At 36.6% G+C, this 25,978-nt stretch overlaps 1 protein-coding gene across 10 annotated transcripts in view; it reads left to right on the top strand.

Moving 5' to 3' along the window:
* Positions 1-25,978, top strand: part of DCAF6 (DDB1 and CUL4 associated factor 6) — a 104,154-nt gene that overhangs the window by 32,360 nt on the left and 45,816 nt on the right. For 6 of the 10 annotated variants that reach the window (XM_074598060.1, XM_074598052.1, XM_074598033.1 and 3 more), the window contains 7 exons: positions 5,165-5,350; positions 10,185-10,298; positions 11,400-11,535; positions 13,295-13,509; positions 17,430-17,523; positions 19,734-19,853; positions 20,079-20,324. In XM_074598060.1, the coding sequence (XP_074454161.1) occupies positions 5,165-5,350; positions 10,185-10,298; positions 11,400-11,535; positions 13,295-13,509; positions 17,430-17,523; positions 19,734-19,853; positions 20,079-20,324 (1,111 nt within the window). Of the gene's footprint in view, positions 1-5,164; positions 5,351-10,184; positions 10,299-11,399; positions 11,536-13,294; positions 13,510-17,429; positions 17,524-19,733; positions 19,854-20,078; positions 20,325-25,671; positions 25,840-25,978 lie in introns of all 10 variants that reach the window. The other 4 variants (XM_074598006.1, XM_074597998.1, XM_074598025.1 and 1 more) reach the window with 1 other exon arrangement.

Here is a 25,978-nt window from a genome sequence, read left to right as displayed (position 1 = left end):
AGATATTAATTATTGTCTGTCAAAGGTAATATCAGGCACTTTAGAGTGTTTATAAATGGGAATAAAAATTCACAGTGCTTGAAAACCTTAGTATTCTAATCCCTTGTGACATAGGTGTTATCCCATTTTACGGTAGGTGGTCTGGCACAAAAGGGACATGGTCTCACAACAGATTAGTGTCAGAATTAACAATAGAATGCAGTAATTCTTGTGAAATCTTATAGTCAGATAAATTGTTTTCTGTTTCATTTTAGTTTTAAAATATTGTATTAGCTTTTGCTGATGTAATATACTGAGTTGTCTTTCTCTGTAATGTTGTTGAAGTGTCAATCTTGATTAAAATACTTTATTACCATTTGCCATTACATTGTCTTGTGTGTGCATGTATGTGGATGGAGAATTTGTACTGAAATAGGGGAAACAGATTTGTGAAGGGGGAAAGTCCTGTAAAGGTCTCTGCTTTTCTTCATCTGCACTCATATGGGTTACAATGCAGTCGAGTGGCTTCCAGTAATGTCAGCTAGCGTTCATCACGTAGTAGCAGTGTTCCACACTTTGCTCCTTTAAGGAGCTTCTGATAGTTTGATAGAACAGATGCTCTAAACTGTGTTCTTCAGTGCTGGGGATCCTATGCAGCAATGTTCAAGTGAAGTACTGTCCCACGCTTTCTCAGAGGTTCAGAACTAAACCCTGAAGAGGTGCTGAAAAAATTAAATGTGGTGGGGGAACCAGAATGTGTGGTTGGTACGGTGGAAAAGAGTCTGAATAGGAGGTTATGGAGGGAGCAATATTTTGCCTTCCTGAAGACCTGTGGTGGGAGAATAATAATGATCTGGAATGTTGCCTGTGCCTATAGGTAAGGCCCTTTTCTCACTTCCCCAAATGAGCCATAGCTTCCAAACTTGATCTCTTCCTTTCAACTGTTGATGTCAGTCTGACAAAGTTCAGATCAGTGTTGTAAGATCAGGATTTCTCTTGGAGTGAGAGTTCAGCTGAAGAAGAAGAGATATCTAAGACAGCGATGAAGCTGATGAAGGATATATTCCAAAGCGAGTGTTGGAGAGACTCGCAAAGTAGAAATTTTTCGTGCAAGGAAAGGGTGTTCAGTGTTATTCATTGTGCAGAGTTTATTTTAATATATCACTGTGGGATAGTTGCTATATCATTATCTTATTATATACTTACTGTATTAAAGTATTTTAATAGATGCAGCAATTTAAACTTTGTGCTTTCATGGGATGTATTTGTGGCTTTTTTTTCCTTGTTGTTTACTACTGCTGCACTTAAGCCAAATGAGAAATATAGGAGATGTTTTATTTTCTTATTTTTAAAATCAACTGAGTTATTTTTTTATGTAATAGCAGAGCAGATAGATTTTTTTTTTTTTTAATTATTTTTTCCCCCAATATATGCAAATGCAATTATAAAACAGCAGGTATAGCCAGAAGACTTAATAATCAGTTTTGTTCCTGAAACATACTAGAGATGCGATTTTTAATGACTGTTACAATTGTGTTAGCTTCTTTTCTGTGGCTTGAGGAACAGAATCAATACAGGAAAGGGGAGCAAATTGGTATTGATACCAGAACTCTGTTGTAATTCTGTCATCTTGGCAGATTTCCTTATCACCATATTTTCTGTTATGAGCTAGCTAGAGTAGCAAAAATAGACTTCAGCCATCAAATGAGGAAGCATTTAATCTTGTTTAACTCTTATTTACATGAGTTTTTATGTAAGTCACTTCAGTTTGTGTTATTTACGGCCAGATATAAATGTTAACTCTTACTGTGTAATGTGTCTCAGAAAGATTTTTTTCTAAATGTGTTTCTCAAGTTTGAATAGGCTATACATTTATAGTGTTTGTGCATCTGAGGAGAAATGTGTTACTGTGATTTCTAATAGTAATTGCAATTCTAAATCAAAAGAATGAGCACTTTATTGTACTTAACTAGCAGGAGTAATTCAGACGTCCTAACTTTTGCAATTGCTCAAGTTATATGTTACACAGAAAATCAGTTGAAGAGGCAACAAATTCAAGAATTCAAATTGCATGGGATGGCTGAAAATAATTCTTCTTGTGGATCTTTTCTTCGTCATTTTATTTATTTTAGGCATCACATTACTGGGGGCAGGGTGCGGGAAGAGTTTGACTGGAGCTAAAGCTCTACCTGCTACCAGTATGGTACAAAAAGTTGGGAAGGTATAAATTTACATCAAGTTGACCCACTCAGTTTTCAAAGCCTTTAAATGGAGCCCGAGACTTCTCTCAGCTAATACCAGTGTGAAGACAGATTCGTAGGAGTAGTTACGCTCAGGATTTTTGAATCTTTAGCCTGCCTTATCTTCTGTGAGAGAAAGGGTTCAGCTCACATGAGAAAGTGCTGGGGAAGCTTTGAAAGGTGCTTAGTGGGGCTGAAGGTTTACAGCTTTTCTAGAATCAGGATTGCTACTTTTCACTTTAGGATGCGGTTCTGTTAGTTTTGCTTTCCTTTACTTCTAAAAGGGGTTTGACCTCCTAAAAGGAAGTACTGTTGAAAAGGCTGGATTGTAAATGATTCTGTGCTGAGTATCTTAAATGGGAACCCTATATTAACTACATCATGGAAGGCTTAGAAACCCACCGATATTTGACTTGCATTTGTTCATTTGTTTCAATAGGCTTCTTTTCAAAAAGTAAGCTAAGAATGGAAATAAAACTACTTTTAAAACTGATTTTAGTTTTTAATGTGATTAAAAATACTGGTTTGTTCATTATAGTGACTTTTTTTCTTTTTATTGTAAAGAGTTTCCATTTGGATGTGGGACGTAAACATTTCAGGTTTAAAGGAGACAACAGAGTAGCTGCCAGGAATTCTACTTCCTTGGAGGAAAGTACTTATTGTTAGGGATGGAGCTTGTATGCAAGCTTCCGGCATCGCTATGTGAATTAGTAATCCTGTCACAAAGATCTAACCTGCACTTGTAAGAGATGCAATTTGAATTCTTGAATTTGTTGCCTCTTCAACTGATTTTCTGTGTAACATATAACTTAAGCAATTGCAAAAGTTAGGAGGACGTCTAAATTACTCCGGCTAGTTAAGTACTTTGAAGAACATCTGAAATTCTTTCGTTTCCCCTGTTTTTACTCAGTTGTTAAGTATTTGTAGGCTGTTATGTGTTGGTAGTAAAATGCTCCAATGGAGTAAGGTGGTAGTATTGTTTTACTTTGTGTAAATTTTCTCATCTTTTTTGCTGCCTAGGCACAAGCAACTTTTTATGCCTTTTTTTCCCCTCTCTAAGGCAGTATAATAACCCGAGTGCAAGTCAAGAAGGGCATCGAAAATCTTCTGCATATAATAAATTCTGTAATACTTTAATAATTTTTATTGCAACACCACACAACATAGTCAGGAAATTGAGGGGCAGGCAACATACGGGGTTAGGTCTGCCTGTGAGAAAACTCTTTACTGAAAATGTGTAGCTGTATATATTTCTGAATGCTGTTTCAGTTTTACAGTGGAGGAGAGAAGGGAAGAAAGACAAATCTGAGTTTTTCCAACTTTGAGGGCAATCATCAAATGTAGATCTCCACATCTAAACTGAGATCTGCAGACAGGGAAAACTGAATCAGAAGATTAGAATAAGGTGGCTATTGGCTGCATAAAAAGCAAGGGTGTTAGATTGAGCTTTGTGAGAAAAGGGGGGGAAAGAAGCACATTTAGTTTGGTAAGAGAAGGACCCTGTACAGCAGAGCCAAGAGAAAAAAGTCTGCCTGCTTACATTCAGTAATAGGGAGGAAGTGGTGGAGAACTGGCAAGAGCAGTCTATGATGGTAAAGAAGCCCGTAGTTGTTTGGAATTTTTTTTTTTTTATTATTTTATTAGGGAGATCAAAAAGGATTTCTTGTCACAAAAAAAATATTTCTTTCACAGTAGCAATATCGTAAAATCAGAGGGGGGATTGACAGGTCACATGTCTTTAACTGTGATGTGAACTAGGGTACCTTATGGACTTGTTCTGAGTTGCTCTTTTGATACTGAGTTTCCAATTTCTTTTGAATGTCTGGGTTTTGAAGGTTTTCAGTAAAATGCGGAAATCTGAACAAATCTAAATTAAGAGGCAGATTTCTTGAACTAAAATGAACGTATTATACCTCCTGATGTGCCTTGTGTATCTTTCAGAATATGCAGATACACTATTAATCTTTCTTGTGTATGTGAATTGTTTAAAACGTGTGAAATAGCACTTGTAAAGTATTAGGCACCAGCTATCAGCAAAACTTCATTTGCATAATGTTTTATTTAATGAAGTTAATTGAGTGGAAATTTGGAAGTAATTTTCATACTGTAAACAACTCGGTAAGTATATATTTCCCATTAGTACTGGTGAAAATGCAGTTTGGTTTTAATGTTGCAGATACACAAAGTGAGGTAAGAATAGAATGTTAACTAGTGCACAGGAAAGCATATGGAGTTTTTTTCAGTTTTTAAAGACTAATAAGTAGTATGTTAGGAAATATAAACAGTGATCACAAAGTGTTTAAAACCAACTGTGATGGTGAAGTAAATTATGTGCTTCTCTGCTATACTGTAGATCAATGACATTCATTGAGACTAAGTCAAGTCTTAGTTTATTGGCCTGTAATCGTGCTCTTAAATGTTTGTTTATTTTTGACTGGTTTCAAAGCATCCTTTCTTACTAGCTTCAGTTCTCCTCTTTGAAGCGAGTTTATTTTAAGAGTAGCATCAATTTTTAAAGTCTATAAAATTGGCTTGAATTACAATGCCATCTTCTTCTTGACCCACAATATTGCAGATCTTCTAAATGTATACTCACTGACATGCAGTCTGGACATGCTATCTATCGCATTGGACTAATGTTTTACTTTGAGAAATGTGGTGTGATATGTAACTAGCATTTTAAAAACAAAATGCGGCAATTGCATTCCAGTCCTTTGCAGACTACTTTGTGCAAGTGCATAAGTGAATGTCTCTTGTGGAAATGCTTTGTTCGTAGAAATTTGATGTAAAGACAGCTTCTCTGTTCTGTTGTATTAAGCTGTAGGTTGCTGGCAGTCTGTACATAACTGATGTTTTATAGTACCAAAGCCTGTGTTATTTTCCCATTCTTTATTTTCTTTGAAAATCTTAACCTAATACAGCCTTCCTTTTTCTTTCTTCCTTAGGTCTTAACAACCATTCGCTCAGGACACAGGGCCAATATCTTTAGTGCAAAATTCTTACCATGCACCAATGACAAACAGATTGTATCTTGTTCTGGAGACGGAGTAATTTTTTACACTAATGTTGAACAAGATGCGGAGACCAACAGACAATGCCAATATACGTGCCACTATGGAACTACCTATGAGGTACCTCACAAAAGTATATGATAATTTTAAGATACGTAAATACATATCATCTTGTATTGTTGCTCAAGATTTTAAACAGACTGATGAAAGCTTTATTTCAGTAAGAATTAAAGAACCTTACTTCTAGCTTTTTTGATTATGTTTTTTCTTAGAGTAGGCTTTAAGAGAAAAACGTTGTCTACATTAAATGAAGGACTTTCCAAGAAACATTGTAATTGAGACCACTTTCTTTGCAAATATAATAGCTGAATACACCTTCACTGAAAGAATCCTCTGCAGAGCAAAAGTGATTTAAACTGTGCTGTGAATTTGTTTCTGAAATAGGTTGGGGGGTGGGGGCGGTGTCTATGTTTTACATTTTTATTTTTATCTCTCTCACACACACGCACCCCCCAGCTTTTCAACAGTTTAATGCCTTTTTCACAATTTAAAACCTTCTAAGAAATGCTTATTTTCAGCATGTATGAATAACTTAATTTCAAAAAAAATATTTACAGTTTTAGGTAATTTCTCTGTTGTGTATTCTAGTTAACTCTTTATGTGTAAATTTAGAGCCAATGTTTTCAGTCCTCCCTTGGAAGTTTTTTTTCATATAAATAGGCAAGTGAAGAAGCAAAATGTTACTTTAGTTAGGAAGATGATCAGATTTATTGATCTATTTATTTATTTTAATGACAGCAAAATCTGCTGCTTGTAAAACTTACTGTGCTTAAAATAGAAAAAATACGGCTATTTCCTTCTTACGTTATAAATGTTCCAGATTTTTTGATTATTTATTTATTTAACGCTACTACAGTACACACACAAGGGAAAAAATTCCAAATCCATTGCTTTTTTTAAACTATTTAGCTCAGATTTCATAGCAAGCTTTTAAATGTCTTTCTTTGTATGTTAAGTGAACAAAATATTTTTAAAACTCTGTTAAAGAAAAAAAATGGGGGATGTGAAAGGGTTGTGTGAGAAAAGAAAATGGCCGAAGTACTGCCAGAATTCATTTTTGATCATGTAGTAAAAGTATCCTTATGGTTGTAGTTACACATGTTCCGTTAAAGGTTTTGTCAAAAACACTTCCTGTCTGCAGGATAACTTTGTAGGTCAGTTGAATGAACCTTGTGGTATTCACTCTCTTCCCGGGATTTGTGGTTTTGGTTTTGCTTTGGTTTGGTTTTACCTGGGTTTAATACAAGACTGTATTTTCAGTTTTGCAAAACGTAATTCTGGATCCCAGGCTCACATCATCTGCTTTTATTTTTGAGATCTGTTTTGACTGAGAAACTACTGTTTCCTCTGAATAGCATTGGTCCTTATGGCCCCCAATCAGAAGCTTAAACTGCCTCAGTTCTCACTGAAGTTTACTTTATATAGTAGTCTGTATGCTAGTCGGTGGGTTCTGCAAGTTGATTGGATGTTCTGTGTATCTCAAATAAAATCTGCCTTTTCATAAGAACATTTGGAGAGCGAGATGCTATTTCTTAAAGCTGAAATGTCCTCGTCGAGGAGGGGGTCTGTCAAGTCGTTGCATTATGACTTCCTGAGGAAATAAGAGTCCCCCTTTGCTGGCTGGCTGCAGGCTTGAGGAGCAGCCAGTTACTGGCTCAACTGGTACCTCTGTTAACTAGGTAGCTAGTTGTGAGCATTATATAAAACGTTTTTGAGCTTGAGAATAGGAGAATGGTTATGGATACTGTGCTGAGGAAACATGAAGGTAGTGGTAGAAGTATCATTAAAACAGTGGGGTTGAGTGTGCGAAGTTTGGAGTCACGGGCTAGGACGCTCTGAGTACTGCATATGAAAGAGTTGGTGTGAGCATAAAAGTGTTCCTGAGAAGTCACTGTGGTGTCTTAAGTTTTGATTTGCCTGAGCTTGGGTTGACCAACTGTTTAGTTGATTACGTAAACTGATTGACACCAGATGGTGCTGCAAACCAATGATCAGACTGGGAGAAGTCAATGAAAGCAGTTGCCAGTTGTGCTTGTGGGTCAGGAGTAGTAACGGAGGCTAGAACATAACACTTCTATAATATGAGATGCTGGTTGTCTCTTTGCAAGGTGGTGTTTGTCATCAGTAATGATGGTATGCACATTGCAAGCTCCTAAACCAGATGATAAATATAAATTTGATAGGCACAATGAATTAAACTTGTCAAAACAGACAGGCTTTGAAAAATATTTTAGAAGAAATATGGAGAGCCCAACAGTCTAGCAAATAAAGACACAAGACACAATATTGTTTTGGTTGCTTATACTGCTTTTAAACACAGTTAATGGAAGGGATCTCAAAACCCCTGTATGATGCTGACAGTTTTAACAACTGCGTATCTGAAGTTATTTCTCTTAGCCTGTTTTGCACTGAGGTTTAACATATCTAAATATGAGCTCTCTTCAAAAAGTCTTTGAAAAAATACATTTATAAAACGTTTTGGGAGATACTTTTTATAAAGACTATGCATGCTGTTACTGTGTCTTAAACCTGATATTTGAACATTAAATGCATATATTACTGTATGGCATAGCACATCTTTTTTTGAGCCTTGGCATATGACAGTATAATAGAGTAAATAGCAGGGGGTTTTAAGCAAATGGATGAGATGCAGCTTCAGCTTCTGACATAGCGTAACTTTGTCACTGAGAGCTTTCTGGAGTGGGAAAATAATTTCAAAATATAGTGACATTGCTGCCCAGCTGTATGCAACCACATCAATGTATTAAATATAGAAGTTTGACTCATTGGATTCTCTAAATAACAAAAGCCAACATCATCTGCCCCTGAGGTACTAATTCTAAATTTGAATGTGGCTTGAATTTATCCTGTGCTTTAAACTTGGAGTTTGTGACAGTTCAAGACATTACAAAAACATCTATTGAAATACAGGAATGTGGAAATTTGTGTAGATTGTTATGAACTGTGAGATAATTGGACAATTGTTTTTAATTCTGGGGGAGAACAGAACAAGTAGAGAGGGAGAGAGAAGTTCTTGAAACATGTTTCTGGAGAATATTGGTTTATACAGGGCTGTTATGAGTTTATTTTTACTCAGCCAAATGCTTTTCTTTATTGCCCTTCATGTTAATTACATTTCAGAAAGAGAATATACTTTTTTTGACAACTCTTACCTTCATATTTTCCATACAGTAAAATGATCATATAGCTGTATGTTTTTAAAGTTAAATAGAAAGGGATTTTTTTAGTTAGTAAAAAAGGGTTTCATATATGTAATCTGTAGCCATTGAACTTAAATATAGTAACAATGACTCTTAATTATTGGAGTATGCGCTTCTCAATTTTTCCATTTTAGTGCTTATAAAGTACTTAGTATGTTTTTAAGCACCATGCATAAAATTTGGCATGTGCAAGTGGAGATACGTACTGCACTATTACATGTATATTGTGAAATAGTATCAGTGTGAACAAAAATAAAATACAACTACTAGAAATAAGAGCTTGCTGTATTATACCACATTCGGCAACATTTTTGTAACAAAGTAAATGTTTTCAATGCAAGCTCTGCATTGAAATATAGCAAAAATACTGGAAAGATTTAGTGGATTGAAGAAAAATTGCTGGCTTTCATAACTACACTAATAAAATCAATTTGAGTGAATGTAGTGAAAAACACTCAATATGTTACGCTAACATTGAAGAATAATGGTCATAGCTCAGAAGTTTATTGTTCCATTGTTATTAAAAATTTGGCTTTGTTCTGTATGTTAAAGTTCTTGTTTGTCAGCAGTAATATATGGCACAGCATACATTGTCTCAGTTAATGTACTGAGCATTACAAGAAGAAATGCTGAATCCTGCAGAGATTACCTTTGTAATCCCACTCTAGGTAGAGAGATTTACAGATATCCATAGGTTACTTTTTTTAAGAGTTGGGGCTGCGGGGGGAGGGGGGTGGTGGTGGAGAAGAAATAATCACATAAAAAGTGTTACAGAATCACTCATTTGCTCTGTTGAATTAGTGTATTACACTATTATTGATTTTTGTAGCTTTATAAATTTCTATGAAGTTACTGATACTAGCAGTAGTGTAAGGAAAGAAAAATATGCCTAATTTCTACAACATTCTCTGTTTATATTTAAGGGATAGTGTGTAAAAATCATGACATTTCTTCCATGTTCATTGACCTGTGGAAATCAGCTTTAACATTACGGTTGCTTGCCTTTATTTTGTCTTAAGGAGGCCTTCTTGAGTGAAGCCATACATGTGAGACTCCATCTGAGTCTTCCCTAGTTTGAGTAGGGCTGAGGTCAGTAAAATAGAGGAATACAGTGTTCTCTTAAAAAGTTAAAACAAACAAACAAAAAAAAACGCAGGCAGGAAGGCAGGAGGTAGGCTAGTAACAGCCTTTAATGCATAGTTGCATCAGGGGACTATTTTGAATGTAAAAGAACGGCCCAATGGGCATAAATGCCATCTAGTATTTTCATGTCATTCAGCATTCTGAGGGGTTTGTTTGTTGTTGTCTTCAATTACTTGATAGAAAATAAACTGAGCTTCTGTTGAATTGTTGCAGCAAATTGATTACTTATTTGAAAACTGATTGCAGTAAATGTGTGTTGCTTATTAAAAGATAATAAAATAACTGTAAGATTTGACCTATAAATATTTAATCTTATGTGACGTTTCACAGTTTAATTTCAGTAGTTCAGTCTTTTCCTTGAAAATGAAGAAACATCAGCAGTTTTTCAGTTTTCTTCTTTATTTCATTAGAAAGCTTTACTGAGTCATAATTGCTTCAGCCTTTACTGCTGCTCAAAACGTTGATGCTTTTATTTTCAAATTAATGATGTTTCTGGAAGTATTAATACTTTTTCTTCTTTTTTTGATCAGATTATGACAGTACCAAATGATCCCTATACTTTCCTCTCTTGTGGTGAAGATGGCACTGTAAGATGGTTTGATACTCGAATCAAAACAAGTTGCACAAAGGAAGATTGTAAAGATGTAAGAGTGAAATCTTTTAATAAAGATGACCTAAATGTAGAGCTGTACATCATACAAACATAGGATATGAATTCTGGTAAGGCTTTTAGAAATAATAGATTTCAGGGTCGTTGGTGGAGATGACAACATGTTTCCCAAGAAACAAAAAAAGTTTGGGGAGTCTTTTTTCTTTCTTTCATTGTTTTTGTTTTTTGTTTGTTTTTTTTTTTAATTTTTTTTTTTAATATCTCCTTTGGCACTTTTCAGTTTAAGAACTTTGGTGTGAGGCTTTAGATGCAGATTTTGTGGATTTAGATATAGATTCTGTTGTAGAAAAGATTCTGTGTTGAAATTGAATCTCTTGGTCCGGTTTGCATTAGTTACTATAGAGTGTAGAGCTGGAGGCAAAAAATGAGCCTTGAAAAATCATCTGCAGCTTTGTGATCTTGAGCATCCCTTGTCCCTCCAAAAGAAAATATTTGGTAACTAATTATACTAGGTTGAATTAGTCACTGGTATTTCTCCCTAGAAGGTAAGGTATTGGTGGTGTCCACAGCGTTTGGATTTCAGAAACAGTTTTAATATTGAATTGGAGAAAAACTGATACCGAAGTATGTATTAGTACTCTTGATTAATTTTTTTCTGCTTTGTGCATATTTACCAGTTATAGGTGTTTCTTTCTTTCTTTTCCTCTATCCAGTTGTCTGCCCATAGATGAAATATATTCTAATCCTTTACATTCATTTAGACTGTTTCTGTGTATTTGATGCGATTCTGACCCAACAGCTATCTATGTTTCTGTAGGAAAACCCAAGGTGCAAGCTAATTTATAAATCTGTAGTTGTTATGCCTATCTATTTTTAAGTGTTTGTTCCTGTGGTTTGTTTTGGTTTGATTGTTTTCTTTTTAAGTTGCTCTCCTGCTATATGTCTTTCTCTGATAGTTTTCCTTCTCTGCAGTGGCTTTTCTGTTTGACATATTTACAATCTATCTTCACAGGGCCAGACCTAGCTTTCTCAAAACCTCCTTGACTAATGGGCCTTTGTTCTGAAGTGAAAAATAGACTTATACTTCAAATATTTCAGAGCTATTATTTGAGTGCTGTATTTTTGTTTATTCCAGGATATTTTAATAAACTGTCGGCGTGCTGCCACTTCTGTTGCTATCTGTCCACCAATCCCATACTATCTTGCTGTGGGTTGTTCTGATAGCTCAGTAAGAATATATGATCGGCGAATGCTTGGTACAAGAGCAACAGGTAGGAACCATACTTTACAGTAAGCTAATCTCTTCATCCATTAGACTAGGTTGTATACTGAATGCAGAAAAAGACATTTTGTAACGTCTCTTCTTTTGTCTTGAAACATGTGATTCTAAGATTCTGAAAAGTTAGTGATTGCAGCCTGCTGTGGTCCACCTGAATTTTAATTGAGTTCTTATCTTCTTGTACTCTGTCATGCTGGAATATGTTACTTCTTATGGGAACAGATCTTATGAACTCTGTAATGTCATGCAATATGCTTATTTTTACAGTAGCTGTTGCTGTATCTGACATAAGTTCACTGAAAAGCTACAAATTCTTCATGTGAAAGCTAGCATGCTTCAGATGCCTGCCTAAGGATTTTGCAAAAAAAAATTGCAGTTGACAAGCAAAAGTGTGCTACGTAGTTCTAACGTATTTCTTTCTTACAGTGTATGATCAGTGTATATTTGGACACATATGAATTAATACACATAGCTGTGCCTACACCTTCATGAAAGTCATCAGCGTCACAAAATCTGTCACTTCTTGCAGCATTTGCCTGTTGATGATTGTGATGGAGGAGAAAGGAAACAGTAAAGATCACTCAATAAACATAAAAATACCTCTCATCAGGCTAATGTTCTTATAAGATTTCTCCCTTTCATCACAGTGGTCAGCAAAATTCTCTGAGAACTGCCTAAAGAAGAGATTCTGGGGGTTGATTAAAAGGTACTCTGTACCTTCTTTTGTATTGTAGTAATACAGGAATAAAATTAATTCAGGTATGCAGGCCTATAGAGTAAAGGAGAAAAAAGACAAAATTTTGAAGACTGATTTTTCTAGATGTATTTTTTTAGTGTTCTCTAGTTTGTTTTGCAGGGTTTTGGGGTTATGTTTTGTTTTATTTTGTTGTTTTTAAGGGGTGAGGTATTCTATGACTAGTGAGCAAACTCAAAAAATTGATTCTCATTTAAAACTATCTGTTTCGGTCCTTATGTAGTGTGACATGATAAACTCTGAACTTGTCTGTGGTCAAGGACAGACTGTTGCACGTACTAAGCCACAGCAGATATACCATGTGGGAAACAGTTACACAGCAAATTATGAGGTTTTGGAACAGTCTGTTTTTCTCAGTGTTATACCTTATAGGTTACTGTTATCTGCTCCCAGATTTGTAATTCTAGAATTTAAGATTGTGTTAGTGTGTGTAATGGACTGCTTCCTGGAAAACTCACCTCCAATGTATTTGTATAGTTCTGCAGTTTCAAAGTGACAGTATTATTATGTCTCAACTAAAAAAAAGCTAGTTGTTTTTTTTTTTTAAACATTTTGGGTAGAAAGAGGTTTTCAAAGTTTCATGTAATGAATTCCTTTCTAATTTTACGTGTAGATACAGATTTGCATTATTATTCTGTAAGTGTTCTTAGGTTACAAAATTTCCATTCGTACTACATTGACAGATAGCGTCCACACACAGTCATGTGATCGGTATGTGATATATGAATATATTTGTGTCTGTTCATCTTTTTTTTTATGTACATAAAGTTTGTAAACAAAAATATAAAATACTAGTAAGATCTGATACGTCACTATTCAGATCTAATTTAATGCAAAAGCTATAGGATACATATATTTTCTCCGATCATCTTTTGTTGAATGTTAAATAAGGAGTATATTGAAGCTTTTGAAAATTTGCAATAGTAAATGTGTCACTTCTTTCTCTCTCTTCTCTCCCTCTGCCCCCCCCCCTCTTTTTTTTTTTTTTTAAATATAGGGAATTATGCTGGTAGGGGCACTGTTGGGATGGTGGCACGTTTTGTTCCTCCTCATCTCAATAACAAATCCTGCAGAGTAACATCTCTATGTTATAGTGAAGATGGTCAAGAGATCCTTGTTAGCTACTCTTCAGATTACATATACTTGTTTGATCCCAAGGATGACACAGCACGAGAACTTAAAGTTCCTTCTGCTGAAGAGAGACGGGAAGAGGCAAGTGATTAAGATGACCTGTTTTCATGTGTGTTTGGTTTTTTTTCGTAGCACACTTGTATCACTTGTATTTCCCTTTATATTAATCTTAATGTTGCTGTTCATAGATTGAGATGTGACAAGTAGATTGTGTTATAGAATTTGCATATTTGCAATATTTAATTTTTTTTCCCCCTCAGCCCCTACCCCCCCAACCCCTAACCCTACCCCTAACCCGAACACACTCATCTTCCCAGTGAAGACAGCAGGATGCTGACAACTGGTTGTAAGTAACAGTAAGATGTTGTTAAGACTACAAAGATGGTGTAGAGCTGTGTAGGGAGAAAATAAGAAGGGCCAAAGCCCAACTAGAACTTAACCTGGCTTTGGATGTTAAGAACAATAAAAAGAGTTTCTATAAATATATTAGTCGTTAAAGGAGGACTGAAGAGAATCTACATCCTTTGTTAGATGAGGGTGGTAACACGGTGACAAAGGATGAGGAGAAGGCTGAGATACTTAATGCCTTTTTTGCCTCAGTCTTTAGTAGTAGAATCGTTGTTGCCTGAGTACCCAGACCTCTGAGCTAGTAGATAGGTCCAGAGAGTAGAATGAAGCCCCCATAATCCAAAGGGAGATGGTGAGGGACCTACTCCAGTGCCTAGACATAAACAAGTCTATGGGGCTGTATGGGATCCACCCAAGGGTACTGAGGGAGCTGGCGGAAGTGCTCACTGAGCCATTTTCCATCATTTACCAGCAATCCTGACAAACAGGGGAGGTCACAGTTGACCAGCATCTAGCAAATGTGACACCTACAAGAAGGCCCAGAAGGATGATCCGGGAACTACAGACCTGTCAGTCTGACCTCGGTGCCTGGGAAGGTCATGGAACAGATCCTCCCGAGTGCCGCTATGCGGCACATGAAGGACAACCAGGCGATCAGGCCCAGTCAGCCTGGTCCTGCTTGACAAACCTGATCTCCTTCTGTGACAAAGTGACCCGCGTGGTGGATGAGGGGAGGGCTGTGGATGTTGTTTACCTGGACTTTAGTAAGGCCTTTGATATGGTTTCCCACAGCATCCTCCTGGAGAAACTGGCTGCCCGTGGCTTGGATGGGAGTACTCTTCGCTGGGTTAAAAACTGGCTGGAGGGATGGGCCCAGAGAGTGGTGGTGAATGGAATTAAATCCAGTTGGCGGTTGGTCACAAGTGTTCCCCAGGGCTTGGTACTAGGGCCAGTTCTCTTTAATATCTTCATCAGTGATCTGGACAAGGGGATTGAGTGCGCCCTCAGTAAGTTTGCAGATGACACCAAGTTAGATGGGAGTGTTGATCTGCTTGAGGGTAGGGAGGCTTTGCAGAGGGTTCAGGACAGGCTGGATCCATGGGCTGAGGCCAGTGGTGTGAGGTTCAACAAGGCCAAGTGCCGGGTCCTGCACTTGGGTCACAACAACCTCATGCAGCATTATAAGCTTGGGGAAGAGTGGCTGGAGAGCTGCCTGGCAGGAAAAGGCCTGGGGGTGTTGGTAGACTGATGGCTGAATATGAGCCAGCAGTGTGCCAAGGTGGCCAACAGCATCCTGGCCTGTATCAGGAACAGTGTGGTGAGTAGGACCAGGGAACTGATCATCCCCCTGTACTTGGCACTGGTGGGGCCCCACCTCGAGTACTGTGTTCAGTTTTGGGCCCCTCAGTACACCACAATGAGGTGCTGAAGCGTATCCAGAGAAGGGCACCAAAGCTGGTGAGGGGTCTGGAGAACGAGTCTTATGAGGAGCAGCTGAGGGAGCTGGGGTGGTTTAGCCTGGAGAAAAGGAGGCTGAGGGGAGACCTTATCTCTCTCTGCAACTACCTGAAAGGAGGTTGTAGCGAGGTGGGGGTCGGTCTCTTCTCCCAAGTAACAGGTGATAGGACAAGAGGAAATGGCCTCAAGTTGCGCCAGGGCAGGTTTAGGATGGATATTAGGAAAAATTTTTACACTGAAAGGGTTATTAAGTATTTGAACAGGCTGCCAAGGGAAGTGGTTGAGTCCCCATCCCTGGAGGTATTTAAAAGACAGGTAGACATAGTGCTTAGAGATGCGGTTTAGTGATGGCAGTTCTATGATTCTGTGATAATGATGGCGTTTCTTCCTCCTAGTTGCTGATAGTGGTGATTTATGATCAACATCATAATGCTGATGTTTTCTTCTTTATTTTCCTGCTTGAAGGCCATTTTTATATGTTGTTAAACACGTTTTACATGATGAAGATTTTTTTTTTTTAGTAGTCTGCCAATATGGCATGGTTTTGCTTTTAAATGCTTGTTCTTTGTCCTTGTTGTTACCCCTAAAGCAGTTGTTGCTTGAGTCTGGCCTTTACAGTACAGTTAACAGCCACGAGCGAGTTGCTGAGAAGGTGTCTCTGTTATCCTCCTGTGTCCATACCTGCTGTCAGCCCATGCCTGTACTACTTTTTGCTCCATCAGTATGCTGTAGTCATAGGTAGTTCTTTCTTGCACAGGTTAGCTAGTTGGCGTTCCTGTATATATCAAAACTGTTAACAAGAGGTTGTACACCATACATCTATGCAAATCTAAGCAAAACTAGAGCAAATTAGGTGATAATCACCTGGTCACTAGACAATTGCCCTTGCAGCTAGATGAGCTAAAAGAATGCTCCAAGGAAGTGAAGTCCAGACAAAGTCTGACAAGTGCAAGGCTTGTGTTGTTTGTTAGCTTCATATTAAGCCTGTGGCCCGTTATTAGCAATGGCCATGCTGTATTTACTGGGCCACAGGCTGCCATTACTAGTACAAATATTGTTCATCAGAAGGGCGTGTAGTTTCCTAGGACTGAGGAAGAACGTCCAGCTGGCTGACACTGTTACCTCACTGAGGCAGCAGAAAGCAAAAAGGAACCCGGAAAAATTTCTGCATGTCTCCCTTTCTTCTATGGAATGTTAATCTGATGTGAAGTAATTTTGTGGAGAATTGACTGCCAGTTACTATAGAAGATTGTGACCACCTGTTAAGAACAGACACGGTGTATTCTTTTCTTTTGTTGGCACAGAGTATGTCCTGTAATGTCCTTGGATTATTTTACTTAAATGCTATTTTTATTTCAGCCTGGTTTTAAGTTGTAGAGAGTAAAAGAAAGGTAAAGCTTTCTTCCAGAATCTGCTGGCTGCTTAAAGTTAACACTTTAATATGCTTTCACTGCAGGGGTTTTACATTTAATTTAAAATTGTAAGCCCAACTATTCACCTTTTTTTTTTTTCTTTTAAAGGCAGAAATATCCAGCCAATACACTTAATTTCAAACTCTGAACTGCCTTTCTGAATGTTCAAAGCACTAGCTGTTTCTTTTCAAGTTGCTGAAAGTAACACTACCTATATAGTACTTGTTTTATACTTCCTGCTGCAAAAAAAAAGTGTTATAAAAATTTTTAAAAATCACATAGGTCAAAAAATAAGCTAAAGTTTATTTTTATAAAATTGCTTTGTTTTGTTAATGTCTGATTGTTTTTTCCATTTGCTTAATTGCAAATCCACATTTCATTGAACTGAAGCTGCTATGTAGTTTTTAACATGAAGAGGTGAATGTTTTTGCAGAATTCAGGTTGAATTCTGGAAAACCTTAATTATTATTGTTCAGTATGGAAAGCCTCAATTAACCTAGTAAAGTTAGTATTGCATAAAATAAAAGATGCATTAGTTCAAAGAGTCATTGATTTAGACTGTTGAACTTCTGTGTAGCTAAAACACTTGCATTCTATTGCTAGAGTGTTGTGCTTATTCATAGTTGATCTGAACATATCATTAACATTCTTTTTTTTGGTGACATACAAATTTATGTAACTTAAGAAAATGGAGATTGCATTTATATTTAGACTTAGAATTCTGTACTGTCTAACATAAATAGCTTTGTAATGCCTTTCTTTTTTTCTTTTTTTTTTTTCTAGTTAAGGCAACCTCCTGTTAAACGTTTACGGCTAAGAGGGGATTGGTCAGATACTGGACCAAGAGCAAGGCCTGAGAGTGAACGAGAAAGAGATGGTAAAGTGTTTGCAGTTGTGGGGTCTTGTTGTCTTTGTATGTGTGTTTTGTTCTGGTTGGGTTTTTTGATGGTTTTCTTTGGTTTGGGTTTTATTTTCCAAATTTTCTTAAGTATTCCTGAAATACGTAAGTGCTTCAGATTAAACTATCCATATTTAAAGAATCAGTCAGGTCTTAAGATGGTTTTCTCAGAATCTCACACAGAACTCCTATTCTACAGTAACTTTTAAAAGTAATCTAAATTGAAAATATCCTTACCAGAAAAATTGTGTTGCTTCAGTTATGCTGATGTAAAACAAGGGGAGCTTATTTCATTGTCATTGGTCATGTAGTAATACAAATATGTATTTTCTTTGTGGTAGTCAAGCCTCATATGCAATCAAAGTTACAAATGAAATGTTCTCTAATGGTTACATTAGGGGACTAGAATTCAAAGCAATAGGATTTTAATATTGAATCTCACTTTTTTTTTTGTAAAACACATGTAGTGACTAAATGTTTATGCTTCTGTGTTCAGGTTTGTGATGTATTGCTCACTTACTTGAGGTTTCAGTAGATGGAGCATTTTCAAAGCTATGCTTTAGGGTCAGAAAATGTGATACAAAAGCAGGGCAGAGGATGCTTTGTCACTCATCTTGCTTTTCATGTAAATGATGTGTTTCTGACAGTTGTGGGGGTACAAGTATTTGTTCTACTTCCCTTAAATCTTTCTTCTTTTTCTGCCTACCATTTCCCTTTCCAGATTTTCTGTGTTGGTTTTCTCATCTTCCTGATTCCCCAAACTACAGTAATAGTGTCTAGCTGTATCAGGCTAATGGTCCGTGTAGAGTAGGATTCTGTATCCAACACAGGCAAAGGGAGATGCTGTTCAGGGAGAGAACATAAGCCTGTCCTCTTAACTTAGTCAGTTGCCTTTGTTGCTCCCCCAGTATTCAGAATTACTGGAATAGAAACTTTAGAGGGTACACTCCCATCTTTTCCTTTGGAATCTGCGTATGGTTCTATTGCCTGTGAATTTCTGTAATCCTTTTCTGAATGTTTTGGATAATATTTTGTATGGCAAAAAATTCTAGAAGTTCAGCACCCACTGTGTAAAGGAGTACTTTCCTTTCTCGTAAACTGCTCTCTCAGTTTAATCTTGCCTTCTTATTCTAATATCACAGGATTTGATTATTAACAGTTTTACATTCTGTGCTTCCACAGACCTTATTTGTATACCCCCTCATATTAGGGACGCTTTTGCTATCGTTTTTGTTGCAGGTCTTTCCCATCAAAATTAGTTGTAGCTTTGCCTTTGCACAAAGTTACTTTTTTATCTAAATTCTTTTTCAGCTAAATACCTTCATTGTCCTTCTAGCTGTCATTTCCCCATAATATCAAGTAAATCTGCTGGTGTTTGAGACACATGTTCTCACTGTACATGTTCTTCCCAAGTACACTCCAGAACCTTTCAGTGTTAGCTTTTGTATGCAGGGTACAAAATATTTTTCATTTCACAAAATACAAAAAACACTTATAGATTCAAATATTCTATTTCAGCCCTTTACAAATGGAATTTTTCCTACGTTCATTCTTGAAACAAATTTTGTTTCATATGTAATAAAACCAGAAATAAAATGAGGAAAAAATGTTTTGAGTTGTGTTGAAAGGAAGTATGTCAAAGATTTTGCTGTTTGAAAGTCTTTGCAGTCCTAACACTTGATGCAAAATGTGAAAATGAAAATCCCTAAAAGAGCTTTGCTGTTGTATTAAATTGTGCTTATGAGGAAAATCGAAGTCATGAAGAAGCCTTTTGGAAATGTTAAAACCATCATGTGCTGATTTTATGCTAGTCTTTTTGCGCTTTCATTGTTTAATGATAAAATTGGTTATTTTAAAATTAGCTGGGAAAACATAAAAATCTAGGCTTTAACTTATTTAACCAGCACTTTAAATTGCATGACATAAATTTCACAATTTCTTGTGTACAAAAGCTCCAGGTGATTGTGAAACAGAAAAGGAGGAAGGACTGTTGGTTTTTATGTTGTGCTGTGTTCAGTTGGCTATTCTTGCTGGACTGTTGTGCTGAAATGAAAAAAAGGAGATGGCTCAGCGGATTACTAGTTAAGTAGTTTACAGTGCAGGGTGTTTTTTATGGAAGAAATGGGGGTGAAAAATGAATGCTTACGTAAACTTGTAGATAAAACTCTTCAGCATTGTTTGTTTTACAGGGGAGCAAAGTCCTAATGTCTCTCTAATGCAAAGGATGTCAGACATGCTTTCAAGATGGTTTGAAGAAGCTAGTGAAGTTGCACAAAGCAATCGAGGACGAGGAAGATCACGGTCCAGAGGTGATTTCCGTTTTTTTCCAAGAATAATAATTACACCAGAATGTATGTTTATACTGGATGTACAGGCCTTGAATATTAGCCTTTCTGAGGTATAAATTAATTTTTAGTGCACTCAAGAACTGAGCATGCTTGTTTGCCATATGAATGGTAATGCAAAGGGATCGTTAGAGACAGAGTAAGTTTACCTTTGGGCTCTTGTTTTTCTTGCTTTATTTTTAATCAAAGGTGGGACTAATCGAACAGATGCTCCTGCTACTAATAACGTGCCACCTAGTGCAGAATCAGAAACTGCAATGGAAGTAGATGGTTCTGAGAAACTTCCATCATCATCCTCTTCTACAATGTCAGCCCAAGCTCCTTCAACATCATCTTCAACAGAAAGTCCCCCTTCAACTTCATTATTGTCCTCTCCTGATAATGAACAAAGGCCTTCTTTAGGGGCCTCATCTCAACCTGTGCTCCATCAGTCTGGTGAGAAGAAATCCATCTTGTCGTTGTTTATGAAAAATGCTTTCAATAAGAAACAATTTTATTTTAGGATATTTTGGTTAATTGATCTCAATCTGTTTTCTTTCTTGCACATCCTTAATGAGACTAGGTATTTTATAGTTACCAAGTGACTGCAGCTGTGGTTTAAAGAAAGAGTAAAACCATCAACTATACATTTGTCTGAAGAAGGAGTCTCAAAGAGGATAACCAGTATTGTCCTTTGAAGTAGAAATAAGAAAATATTGCTTGTTTTTTCTAAACTTGCTATTCTCTTCATGGAGTGTAAGTAGCATTGTGCCTTCAACTGTGATTTGGCTGTAGCAGCAACAGTGCAGTGAATAGCAGAACCGATGCCTGTTATAATTAGAAGAAGTAAAGAATGTCTTCTTCAGTAGAAATCTACATCAACGTTTCAGTCAGCAATGTTATTTTTTTGCTTCTCAAAAGTATCTGGATGGATGGGGCTCACCTTGCGTGATATTCCATTATTGGTTAATAAATTATACAACATACTGATTTTTAAGTTAGTATATCTTGAAGAAACTCATCTGTATTTAATACAGACTTACATTCTTATGGGGGGCGGGGGGAGAAAGTGTATTGCACTGTCCATGTCAGAAACTTATTTGGGTAGTAAAAGCACCTTATGCTTTGACTTGCCCTTTTCCATCTCTATGCTGGAAAAGATGCCACAGCCTTTAGAGTTAAATATTTGCACAGGAGTTTATTTTTACTTTCTTAAAGTGAGTTTCTAGGCCTCACAGTTGTGGTGGAAAGGCTGACATGATCTGAAACACAGGTTCAGACTTGATTATTTTAAAATCCCATGGTTTTTGTATAAATTGACCTTTTGTCATGTACCAATTCTGTTGTAAAAAAATCAAGGTCGTTGTCACTGGAAAAGACGGCTGCTAGCATCTTCAGGCCCTAAATTGGTTGTTCTGGAATAAAGGAGGGATGGGGATTTCCCAGGGGAAAGTGTGCTGGTTTGTAAAGTGTACTAAAGTGTGCTGTGGCTGCTGCAGCCAAAATCTTCATGACAGGTGAGAAATGATGAGGTATCTGGTATCTGAAAGGCAGGGAAGCTAAAGGCGAAAGTTGAAATTCATTAAATGTATCATTCTCACCCTTTCAAACCTTGCAACTAGTCTGATACTTACTAGAGGAAATAAACAGTGAGCAGAAACATGACAATACATAGAGTCAGATACTATTTCTAGAGTAAGTGAATGCTAGAAAATTTATTTAGTAGCAGAGGCTTTTAGTCACTTATGTTTTTTTATTGGTATTGGCGTCAGCTTGCTGCAATCTCAAGTTTTTAACAATACACGCACAAAAAAAATGACTAAGGGTTCTGCTCTAATTCAGTGTGACCCAACTGCCATTTTCTTTGGTACAGAGGGATAGCCACCAAAAAACACACCTAACATTACCAAGGGTTCATTTTTTATCTATTTGCTTATTTTTTTAAGTATATGGTATATTCTGGAACTTACAGTGGCCAGGAGGGTATGTCCCATATTAAAAATAATTGCTTCAAGTCATTGAAACTTTGTGGGTTGCATAATGATAATGCATTAGAGAGCATTTCTGGAGTTATGATGCATTTTCTATCCTGCATTTTAAAGAATGTATGCTGACTAGAAAAAGTGTTTTTCTCTGAATCTGTCTGAATTTCTAAGTAAAAGTTTATTCTGCTAGCATGAAGTTGTTATTTCTTGATCCAGCTCTTCTCTAAGGGCATTTCCTCTTTCCCAGTGTTTCTTTGGATTGAAGATTCTCCATATATTGAGTTTTGAAAGGAGAAATGGTGGTTGTTTTGTTGACAGACAGTGGATTCTTTCTCATTTACTGTATCATGTTTGATAGGTTCTTTGACTACACCTAAGCAGGATGTCAGATTGGCTGCTGATTTTTTTAAAAAAAAAAAAGTCACCATCACACACACACACCCAACTCCAAAGCCACAGAAACAAACAATCAAACAAAACTTTATTTGGTATTCTTGATTGCTGTATGCAGATTTTACTGTTAGGGCCAGGTGTCATCTTTAAATTGTCTGAGTAAACTTAATAGCAGTATATGTTTGCACACCTGGCAAGCATCTTGTCTAGTTTGCACTGTAAAACAAGTCTTTGGGTAAGACGGGCAAGTTCAGGAAGAGGGGTAGTTGGTAGGCAGAGGCAGCAGGTCATGGCAGAGCAATGGCAGTGGGTTTATGAATAAGTAGGCTTGAATCTGAATTTCCATTTTGCAATGTCTGTATACTTATGTAACCCATGATGGTACTCAGTTATGAGATTTTGTTTACTCAGTCTCTAGTCTGTAAATGTGAAAAAACTGAACTCTGCATCAAGAACAGGATTCCCTGAGGTTTTTTAGCTGCATCGAAAGATGAAAAAAACCTGCTGCTTTTTGGGGTGAAAGTGGTAATAGGAATAATAGGTTAAATACAGTGGGGTTGAGTAGGAAGGTAGAGATGTGCTGTAAAAGATGGATGACTGGGGAAGCATTTTGGAAAACGGAAGAAGGAAAGCAAGAGGCTTTCAGCCATCATTTTGCATAAAGTGGTGGTAGTTTGAATATTGTAGCAAAGAGTTAACAAATGAAGAATATGTTTTCGGGTAATGACTTATTAAGAATCAGAGGATTAATTCATACTACAGAATGGAAAAGACTTACAAACAGCTTTCCGTAAATCATTTCTATAGATTTCTGTACTGAACACAGGCACTGGTGGTAAATCCTGTCTTTGAAATGGCAGTACCTTTGCATACGTATTATAATCAAATATGTTGGTATGGTGATCCAGAAAATATGCCATGTGGCGAGCATTTGAGCTTCTACATCTGAATTACTTCATCTCCTAATGTTTTAAAGAGGTGCATGTTCAAAATTGAGTCAGTACAAAAATGGTTCAGTGCTGGAGCTTGTTGGGATAAGTCTCTTTATCAGACTGTGTATTCTGGAAAAATACAGTTGCAACATTTCAGTAAGTTGCAAATAATCAACGAGATCCATGCAAAATCTCAGTAGCCTGTTCTTGTCAGTATGTTTGAATAGTTTTGTTGTTTGGTGGTTCTTTGGTTTTTTTTTTGTTTTTTGTTTTTTGTGTTTTTTTTTTTTTTAAATAATGAGACAAAACAATTGCTGGAGACGTTCATGCTTATCGCTAAGGAAAAAAAATAAAAATTTATTTTCTTGCCTTGCTTGGCCCATTCAGTGGAAACCATTAATTATTTTTTTACATTAGTTTTAAGATGCTATAGTTTTGAACCACAAATGAACATCAGATACAACAAACTGTAAAATATAATAATGCTTTTTTTCCCCATAAATGATACTCCAGATACATGTTGCTACTATTAGGAAGGGGATAGGGGGGTAATTGATTTTTTTAGGGCAAAGCTGGATCTTAATATGTGTTCTGATATAAGTTAACTTTGCTTTTAAATTTTGAATGGGAAAGTTGCAATAGCTGTATTGTTTGGTTTGTTTTTTTTTCTTTCCATTTCTATTTCCTCACTCCATTTGCTGGCAAAATAAACATTTGCTTAGAGATTCTGAAATGTGTTTAAAAGGTGTTGTCATTGAACATATTCAGGATAGTAGTTATCTCTTTACATTTGGAACTGTAGTTCTTGTTACATCTTAAATTGTAACTGTCTCTGGACTGAGTGGAACTGAATCAGCAGCAACTACTGAAAACTGCAATTTTAGATATCATTGAAATTTCCTTAAAAACATCTCCAGACTGTTTGGACTTCTAATTTCCATAAACGTTCATGGCATGTGAAAACTTCCATAGCAAATCTCTTTGATGCCATATTCCTTTTAGGAAGTGTATCTTTTTCCTTCTTGTTATATATACCTTATCAACCATAAGCTGGCAGGATGTATTTCCCAGAAGTGGTATTAGACCAAGGACATTAGAGCTCATGGCTCTTCCATGTTAACTGGTGCCTGCCACTGATTTTTGAATGATTGGATTCCGTCTTTGGGCTTGTTTCTTTTTATGAAAGAAAATTTGAAATTTGCTTGCTTCACTGAGTGAATAAGGATTACAGAATATTTGCAAAGCTTCCGCTTGGATGAAAGGTTATATGCCAATGTAATGCTCTCTAGTATTTTAACGTTTCATAGTACTAATTTTTTTTTTCTGCAGATTTCCTCATATCTACAAAATAACTCCAGAGTGCCCTTGATATAAACACTTTCAGGATAGGTCTAGGCTAGCAAGTTATAGCAGAACTAGCTAGAGTATTTAATGTGAATATTTGAGTCTGAATTAGCTTCTCTAGTCTGCTGTATTATAGGTGACAGTAGTTAAGCAGTAGTTCAAGTGAACATTGTCCTTCAGCTATTGCTAATAAAGACAGAATCTGTATTGTATAAAGAGAAGCACTTGCTTTACAGCACTTATGTAAGTGGAGAAAATCTGCAAAGAGCACGGAAAGAACAAAAAATTATTTGGACCACCTAGTTTTATAGCAGTTTGCAAAAAATACTCTTAATCAGATGGTGGACTGGTACGTGTCAAAATGGTATAAGTGACGAAGAAAGTCAAAACGATCAAAACAGTGAGGTCTCTAAAGATGGAACTGAAAGAATAGTCTGTTAAGCAAATGATACTAAGAATTGTTTATGATCCAATAAATTACTTTCTCTGCAGGACTACTTAACAGCGTTTTCAGACTTTGACTCCTCACCCACTGGGAATGCCTGAGATAAAAAATGAGTTCATAGTAAAGTGTATTTTTTGGTTAGATGCCATTCTGCCACCAATTTCCATAGTCCCAGTTTACTTTTTTCACAGGTTTGTTTTGATGAAAATTGTACTAATTTTTTTTTTTTCCACATCAGGAAGCTATCGCATGCATTTTGAAAACTTTCCTGTAGACCACAGTTGCATACCTTTACACCACAATATTCTCAGTTATGTGTGTTAGGAACATGAAAATGAATACTTCTATTTTTTGCTTTGTTTTGAATCAGTCAGGATCTATCTATTTTCATTAAATAATTCTTTGTTAAATGGTTTAAGTGTTGGAGATGGGGAAGGGGGTGTATCGTCACATGAATCCTGAACTTTTAGGTCCTCTCATTCATGCATTTAGGAAGAGAAAAACAATTTCAGTATTTTATTTTATAATTTCTGGATGTTAGTAAATTATTTTTATATTTTTTTTCACTGTAATTACACTTAGTATCTGTTGCTTCTCTCTGTTGGTCACCCCACCCCTCTTCCCTGTTCTGTATATTGTATGTTCAATGCCTCTTTCTTTTACATACTTTTTTTTTTTTCCCCCCCTCCCTCACTATTTGTCAGAGTTAATGGGACCTGAGTTAGCAATAATCCGTAGGGGTCTACAGCGACTGAGGCTTAAGAAGGCAGAACAACAGAGACAGCGAGAACTAGCTGAGGGTTCAACGCCACAGTCATCCTCCTCTGCTCAGTCCTCCTCTAAGGGCTCCTCACAGGACCCTCAGACATCAGGTTGTCGTTTGTCAAGGTTTCTTAAGCAGCTAACGTAGTTATAGTTTGTGCTGCTGTTGTTTGCTGAGATGCTTCTTTTCCAGAGCAAGACAGTTAATGCATTTGCTGCTTGTCTTACCTTGCACGTGGTGGTGTTTAT

Source organism: Larus michahellis, chromosome 1 (genome assembly GCF_964199755.1).
Source record: "Larus michahellis chromosome 1, bLarMic1.1, whole genome shotgun sequence".
Classification (NCBI taxonomy): domain Eukaryota; kingdom Metazoa; phylum Chordata; class Aves; order Charadriiformes; family Laridae; genus Larus; species Larus michahellis.
This window is presented reverse-complemented; position numbering and strand designations above follow the sequence as displayed.